Source organism: Sphaeroforma arctica (assembly GCF_001186125.1).
Source record: "Sphaeroforma arctica JP610 unplaced genomic scaffold supercont1.197, whole genome shotgun sequence".
Lineage (NCBI taxonomy): Eukaryota > Ichthyosporea > Ichthyophonida > Sphaeroforma > Sphaeroforma arctica.
Genome location: NW_014040361.1, coordinates 32,077 through 40,803, shown reverse-complemented (window position 1 = coordinate 40,803; position 8,727 = coordinate 32,077). Strand labels below are relative to the sequence as shown.

The 8,727-nt window shown below is 45.8% G+C and overlaps 1 protein-coding gene across 2 annotated transcripts; it reads left to right on the top strand.

Annotated features, from left to right (window-relative positions):
- Positions 1-1,285: 1,285 nt before the first annotated feature.
- SARC_03741 lies at positions 1,286-7,323 on the top strand (the record flags this gene model as incomplete). 2 transcript variants are annotated; one of them, XM_014302458.1, is made up of 7 exons in its annotated part: positions 1,286-1,672; positions 2,031-2,145; positions 2,368-2,517; positions 2,938-3,795; positions 4,253-4,569; positions 5,160-5,268; positions 5,545-7,323. In XM_014302458.1, exons 1-7 carry the CDS (start codon positions 1,538-1,540, stop codon positions 6,606-6,608), a joined length of 2,748 nt encoding a protein of 915 aa, XP_014157933.1. In that variant the 5' UTR covers positions 1,286-1,537. The 2 variants fall into 2 exon arrangements, with proteins under 2 accessions (XP_014157933.1, XP_014157932.1); XM_014302457.1 differs by having other exon boundaries at positions 5,160-5,226; positions 5,545-6,608.
- Between the last annotated feature and the right edge of the window lie 1,404 nt (positions 7,324-8,727).

Genomic DNA, 8,727 nt, shown 5'->3' with positions numbered 1-8,727 from the left:
TTCGAGGTAAGGCAATAGGCATATACACACCAGAATTTTGTTCTGACGACACATTCTAATATGAAAAGGTGTGCTATTCAGGCCACTATATACAGGTCAAAATATACCAAAATTCGTTGCAACGCTAAAAAAATTTCTTTGAACGTTGAAAAATCAGCTTTTACATATATGACGCCAAACGTTAAGAGGTTAGCCCCCAGCGGGCCCAGCCCCAGGCCGTACTACTAGCACAGATTCCCGATCCTGATATTTTTTCTGCATTTAATACTGCTTTGCTGGAGTCTTTAAAAATATGACTACACATATTTTAATTTCAAAAAAAAAGGATGAGATTTAAAAAATAGATAGAATTTTGCGACCTGCGTCAGCGTTCAGTCTGTGACAGTCAGAGGGACGTTGTATTTTACATCTAAGTTTTAACATTAGGTGATGTATTCTTGTACTTTAATGAATTACTATTGGTTAGTAAATGCCATAGATTACGTAAACGATAGAATAATTAAAAAACCATTCACTGCTTTATTGTTTATTTGGAACTGACTGTTAAATTTAATAAACATTCTTCGAACAAGTTGGCACAACCGCCACAAACGGACAAACTCCTTTAAAAAATCACTAGTAGTCACTAGTCTTGTCTGTGATTTGTAAAAAAAATTGAATTTTGAATTTGATTTTTAATTACTATTTTTAGTATATATTTAAATACATACAATATTTTATATATATTTACATTTTATAATTCAGTCAGTCATCAATATTTTGGTTATTTATTTTAATAAAAATTTATTCAAATTTCAGAAAACATTTTGGATTTTTGGTGTCCGGGGAAATATATAGAATGATATTATTGGATAGACTGCTTGCGTGTAGCCGGTTTATTGTACTGATATGTTTGATACTCTACATATGGCTACGGTTTGAAATTTCGGATGCCGGGGAATTAAAAACAGTGAAGGAGACGTGTTCAATTTTATAAGTAGGTACGGTTCAGAATTTAAAGTAAAGCTGATTTTTATTGGTCGATATTATAATTCCAGCTTCGGGTTAAAAATATTACTGACACACGACGAGTCAACGACACATAAGAGTCAGAGACTGATGAGACACTAGAGAGTAGACAGAGCAGGCTATAGTCTCCTACTGTTAATAGGTATCAGAATATATTTACACTCTGATAATATTTATATTTATCCGGTGGCGGTTGGACTTGTAAACGCGAAAACGGGGAAATTTAAACGATAAAATAGTAAAAAATCTTAATAATTAAATATATGCAGCGGTTAACGGTAAATTTAATCCTTCACCGTAAGTCCTAACGGCTTCAAAACGCCGACAACCGACAGTCCGACACCAACTGACCAACCTGCCAGGCGCAGTGGAATACTTTTTGTTTGCTTTGACCAGCCCCGCACTATATCCACGGTATGACAGCTCGTCATTAGAGACATAAGTAGAGACAAACAGACATACACATTCTAGCGAATCTATCAACTGCTTTTAGGTTTGTAGGTGGTGGATACTGAACACCCACGCGTTCATGCACATTGACAGTCACATAGTTGCCAGCATGTCCCCAGAAACCAAGCGTGTGGCGTGCTATGTGTGCAGCAAAGACAGTGACCGCGCATGCCCCTGTGAGATGGGCCGCCGATATTGCTCGCGCGAGTGTCAGGTGTGTGTTGTGTGTCCAGTGTTGTATCGTGTGGATAAAAGGCTCAGTTTTCTGGCAGGTTTCCCCAGCTAGTCCCGGCGTGCAATGGACACGAAAATCGCTATTCGTATATTGCGTGATCTGTTATGTTACAGTATCACTCCGCGAATTTGTCTCAACCACATACACACTGCATTGTCGCCTTTTCTCTTACTCTTGCTCATTGCCTTAGCTTGGTATTTGGGTCGTCCCCTGGCTTACAAGCAGGTGACGTATAGTTGCATTCTCGTGTATTATCTACTACACAGCCCGTCGGTACCAATGGACCCCATTACTAATCGCTTATTACTAACATTTTACCTGACAACAAAACACACAGAAAGTTGATTGGCAAGAACGAGACCACAAGAGCGTGTGCAGTCAAACGGTGGGGGCAGCCAAAACACCTGAGAAAGACAGTGACAAGAAGGTAACGGCCGAGGGTGGCGACGCAGGTACGTCTGTGTATATCATTATCATACACACTGAAGTTGGTACCTACTATTGCTGTCATGCTGTATAATATGTTGTATTACCACACGCAGGTATCCATTCCTTGTTGTTCCAGTTGCAGATGGATTCATCAAAATCTCGCAAACCCAAGTTCAGAGTTGCTATTGAACAAACGCTTGGATAAATTAATCAAGTTCTATTATTATTATTGTACGTCCACACAGAGAAAGACAAGACTGATACTGACAAGATGGAGGACAGTAAGGATGATAGCAAGGATACTAGCAAGGATGAATGCAAGGATGATACCAAAGATGATGCCAAGGATGAAAGCAAGGATGATACGAGAGCCACTAAGAATGAAAACAGCAAAGGTATTGCTTATTGTCGTTAACGTGTACCGTGCGTGTAGCTCATATTTTATGTCTCGCTCCTTTGCTTGCAAATGTTTATTTATGTGATAGTTAAACTGTTTTATGTAGAGTCAAATTGTACCTATATCACATTGATATATATGATATAAGTAATAAAAATATTTTGTCTCAACACTATCGTGTTACACCACTACTTACGACTACTTATAGTATTGTACCAACCCCACGTGCCACAATATGCACGTGACTGCTTGTTGTTAGCATCCCAACACTTCCCAGCACTCCACTTGCAGCTCACAACGCCTAACTTTCGTGTGTAACTTTCGTGTGGCTCCACTCTGCTAACTGGTCACGTACCATCATCTCAAGATTGCAACTGTATTTGCCTAACTATGTGGTGACTGAAACACACCCTCACAGATGCCAAGGACACCACCTCCGACGACAAAACCACCGAGACGACAGCCAGCTCAGCTACTGCAGTGACGCCCTCTGAGGCGAGTAAGGAGACCTCTGGTACACCCAACCGCCCACCCAACCCAGCAAAGTCGCCTGCTGGTACCAGAGCCGAATCACCTACTTCAGATACGGATACGACCAAACCTCACCCATCTGCGGACAGCGAGAAGGACAAGGCCAGTGCAGAAACACGCAACGACGCAGACGCAGACGCTGATGGAGAGAGAGTGGGAGAGGGGAATAAGAAGCAAGCTACGGCTGAGAAGGATAACGCTAAGAGGGTCTCTGGCCAGGACAGTGCTAATAGTGGTGTGACAACTACAGGTGCAACTGCAAAGCCGGTGAAGGAGAGCTCAACAGATAGGAAGGCGGTTGAGGCCAGCACAGCAACGTCCGAGAGCGACAAGGACACGAAATCGAAATCATCAGACACCCCCGAAGAAAGCGGCGGCAATGTTAAGGCTAAAGCTAAGGCAAGCGCTAAGGAGCCCAGCACCAGCAAAGACGAGACGAAGGTAGGTAAGACACAGAAGGAACGCAACAACACAGACGATACAAACAAAAGGGGCGAGAAGGCAGCGGTGGCTGAGAGGAAGCCACGCAAGGGCGCAGACACGCGCCAGAAAACAAGCAAGGCCACTGCAGGCGGCAAAGGAGACACCGGAGGTGCAGCTGAGGCACCGAAGACTGGTACCAAACGCACGCTACACGCAAGCACTAATATGGAGAAGGCCCAGAGCGAGCCTCGCACGGCAACTGCCGACTCGCCCCCACCAGCACGCTTCTCACCTCCTGCGGCCAAGGTTGACACGGAGACAGGTAGGTATATTAGGCATTGTACTCGCTATGCGGCTATCGTGAAGCTATGTCAAACATTGTCTTACCCTTTGGTATAAGTTATATATATATACATATACATATACATATACATATACCTTAACATATATATATATATATACTATATATATATATATATATATATATATATATATATATATATATATATATATATATATATATATATATATATATATATATATATATATATATATATATATATATATATATACATATATATATATATCCATTTTATTCTTTGTATCCATCGCAGTCGCTTGCTTAGATATGCGATGCAGGGGTCGGTGTAGATAGATCCTATCGTGTGCTCCGATGCTATGTAGGTATTGATACATTTTATTGTACAAACACCAGTTAGTGGTCACTGTGCTGTTGCTAATTGATATCCTTCATCTGTGTGTTGCATCTGCGCGTGCAGCACCAAATACGAAAGCAAAGAACGGTGCAAACGGCACACGAGATAAAGACTATGCCAAAGGGGGCGAGCGTGTATTCAGCATCAAGCCAAGCAGCAAGGCAAATGCCAAACCAAAAGCAGCCACCGCCGCACCCCCACCCATTGTGAAGGACGCACGTGCCACTAAAAACAACGCAGAGGTGCGTGCACAGGCCAATGAGAAGATGCTGCTGGACGGGAAGCGGAGGAGGCGACGGTTTGAGGAGCTCGAGAGGAATTACATCTGCGAGTTTCCGAATTGTGGGCGCCCGTATGCCTCGGAACACTCCCTAAACCAGGTATGTATGGCGCTGCTTCTTGTCCGGTCGTATTTTTTATAAAGTGATTTGATGAGCAATATAGTTGGGTTTGATAGGGGTCTTGTGTTAGGCTCAGTTGGGATTGGTAGGAGTCTTGTGTTAGGCTCAGTTGGGATTGGTAGGAGTCTTGTGTTGGGTTCAGTTGGGATTGATAGGGGCCTTGTGTTGGGTTCAGTTGGGATTGGTAGGGGTCTTGTGTTGGGTTCAGTTGGGATTGGTACGGGTCGTGTGTTGGGCTCAGTTGGGATTGGTAGGGGTCTTGTGTTGGGCTCAGTTGGGATTGGTACGGGTCTTGTGTTGGGTTCAGTTTGGATTGGTACGGGTCGTGTGCTGGGTTCAGTTGGGATTGGTAGGGGTCGTATGTTGGGATCTCACTTCCAAGTGTTCACGTAGGAGGAGGGGGTTGCTGGTTGTCGTCGTGAGTAGCTTTTTGTACTTCTGCGGGACTAGCTCGTGCGTTGGGGTGAATAACGGATATGGTATACAACACTCAAGTATCTGGTTAGGCTAGATATTGAACTTCCGTCACTCAAATCCCTATACTCTACAAAACCCTACAAATCCCACAGCATGTGCGGCTCAAACACGCCGTTCGCAGTCCCGACAGACGGCGCAGAGGATTCGTTTCGAGCAAAGGTATTCCACCAGTGGCTATGAAGGGTCATGGGAGCACCTCAGGTACTTGTCTTGACGATCGTTGTGTACGCTTGTAGTTGTTTGCCTTGATAGTTTCCAGTTAAGATATTCCACCAGTGTTTATGAAGGGTCTTTGTAGATGATTGTTGAGTACGTTTGTAGTTGTTTGTCCAAATGCACTGGCAGAGATACACGTCGTCCATAAAGATTCTGTGTTTCTCCTATTCCCCAGCTGTCTGTCTACTGTCAGTGTAGCGTAACTCCAACTTCTCGACATGTGCTCACCATACCTACTTGCCCCTGTATCTTCCCCCACAGGTCGGGTTATAGGCAGGGCCCCTATGGGCCGTCCCTTATCCAGGCATGTGTCACACCAACCCACCTCTAGCTCTGGCCCTATGCTGGAAGACCCTCGCTCCATGAGACGACACGATAGCCGGCCTTATGGCGGCCCATCCCATATTGGACCACCCCCGCCCGAGTTCATAGTCACCAGCGGCGACGGAGAGCAGCAGGTGGTGTCTAAGGAGCACGCCAACAAGGGCAGCGACAAGGACACGGCGGGAGAGGCGCATGCAGGCGCCAACAGCCATGGCAAACGGCCCTTGGAGAATGGCGCATTGCCTGTGGTTGCCAAGGATACAGGGTCGCCTGTGCAGAAACCCAAGCTGTCGGTCGACCAGCAACAGTCGGGTGGCCTAAAAAAGGAAATCCCGTGGACGCGCGCGCAGGTGGAAGGGCCCGAGAGTGGCTCACCACCGCAACGGCACGAATCGCAGGGCGGTCCGCCTGTGGGCCTACGCACACGCAGTGTGCACTACGAACAAGACATTCCTGGAGGGGGGCCTAAAGATAGGCCTCCTTACGAACACGGCCCACCACCCCACGGGGGGTACTACGGCATGCCCCATGGGGCGGATAGAGGTGAATGGCCGCCAGGACCACCGGAGTACAATAGGTATCCAGGCTTACCCCCGGATGCGAGAGGCGATCCCAGATACGCACCTTCAGCCACCCGAGACAGTTGGGTGGAGGGCCAAGGCCCCCCTCCGCCGGGTGCAGGGCCGCCCGAACGAGACTACAGGCCCTATGGACCCCCCGATGGATATGCCAGGTATGGGGGCTTTCCTCCGGGATACTACCACGACCCCAGAGAGTACTATGGAGCCCCACGTGCACACAGTCCGTTTACGAGTGATGGTAGACCTGCGTATATGCATGGGGACTATCCTCCGCCGCCACGGTCAGGGTACGGGGGGTATGGTATGCCACCCTCATCCCACTCATCGCACGCACCTCATGGCGACGGGTACTGGGCCGATAGGCGGGGCTATGGCCCGCCTGCCCCGAGAGCAGAGCCCAGCAGTTATAGAGAGATGTAGCTTGCATGTGGTTGTGTAGTTGTAGCTATATGGAGATATAGCTTACACGTGGGTGTGTAGTTGTAGCTATATGGAGATGTAGCTTACACGTGGGTGTCTAGTTGTAGTTATAGGGAGATGTAGCGTGTATCTCTCTCTATGTGTGTTGTATGGCAATGTGCCATCAAGTAGTTGTTAGGGACATGCGACAGTGCGTGTTGGTCTGTGGATATACGAGTGGCGTCTGTTTGGCCATGTACGCTACAAAAATGATCATATACAACAAGTGTGTGATATGCAGCTGAATTGGCTGTGTATATGTCGCATTATATGCCGCACGCATCTCAAAGCATTGTAGCTTAGCTTTACAGGCTCATCACACGCATGGATAGATTGTGCATTCCATGTATGTACCGAGTAAGCTCAAGTGCTCGAAGCCCGCCGAATAACTAGAATTATATTTATATGTGCACTACACTGCACAAAGCTCCGCTATTCAAAATACTGAGACCCAGCCACGGGACACGAGCAAACCGTTTTATTAGTACAATGGCCTACACATAAAACATACATAGGTCAGATTATTAATTACCCCTTCTTAACACTACAAAGAGCACTACAAAGAGTATAGAATACTTCTTTTTAACGAAAAATACAAGTCTAACAACGCTGCGCCAGCTAAGTAATTTGGCATCAACAAACTGAATAAATCTCAAATGAGTGAAAGTTATCAGGCTACCACATGGTACAGGTATAAATTCCGCTTGGAGTGTTTGCGTGCACAAAACTATTTACCATAGAACTATATCATCCAATCAGAGATTGTGTGATAAAGTTCAATTTAGTCGGCTGCACGCAGGAGGAAAAATGAGATTGTTTTCTATACGAATAATGTTGTTTCCTATACAAAGACCCAATTTATGAAGGAAACTCGATGATCTGGTTAGAATGTCATGCTTGGTCGCCTCCTGTTGCAGTGGTACACTACCAGCTGATGCCGCAGCCAAGTATCTGTGGAGCGTTCTTCGCATTGCACCCGCAAACGCTCAATCAACAACAACAATCTGAAGGTAATCATATGTTGAACCCTGGCGTCCCACAGCACTACCATCAACAACCTCAAGTTATAACCCATGTTGAAGCTTAGCATCCCACAGCACTACCATCAACAACCTCAAGTTATATCCCATGTTGAAGCTTAGCATCCTACAGCACTACCATCAACAACCTCAAGTTATATCCCATGTTGAAGCTTAGCATCCCACAGCACTACCATCAACAACCTCAAACTAAATCCCATGTTGAAGCTTAGCATCCCACAGCACTACCATCAACAATCTCAAGTTATATCCCATGTTGAGGCTAGCATTCCACAGCACTACCATCAACAACCTCAAGTTATATCCCATGTTGAAGCTTAGCATCCTACAGCACTACCATCAACAACCTCAAGCTATATCCCATGTTGAAGCTTAGCATCCCACAGCACTACCATCAACAACCTCAAGTTATATCCCATGTTAGCATCCCACAGCACTTACATCAACAACATCAAGTTATATCCCATGTTGAAACTTAGCATCCCACATCACTACCATCAACAACCTCAAGTTATATCCCATTTTGAAGCTTAGCATTCCACAGCACTACCATCAACAACCTCAAGTTATATCCCAGGTTGAAGCTTAGCATCCCACAGCACTAACATCAACAACCTCAAGTTGTATCCCATGTTGAAGCTTAGCATCCCACAGCTCTACCATCGACAACCTCAAGTTACATCCCATGTTGAAGCTTAGCATCCCACAGCACTACCATCAACAACCTCAAGTTATATCCCATTAGCATCCCACAGCACTTACATCAACAACCTCAAGTTATATCCCATATTGAAGTTTAGCATCCCACAGCACTACCATCAACAACCTCAAGTTATATCCCATGTTGAAGCTTAGCATCCCTCAGCACTTCCATCAACAACCTTAAGTTACAATATCGTGCACCTCATTGGTCTTCATCCAGGGCAGAGTGAAGGGGGGGGGTTGTAGCCACTTGTCCTGCACCTCATTCGGTTCCTCACTCCAGGAGCACGTAGGTGGTAAGGGGGGGGGGGTTATAGCGACTGGTCGTCGGCTACCTT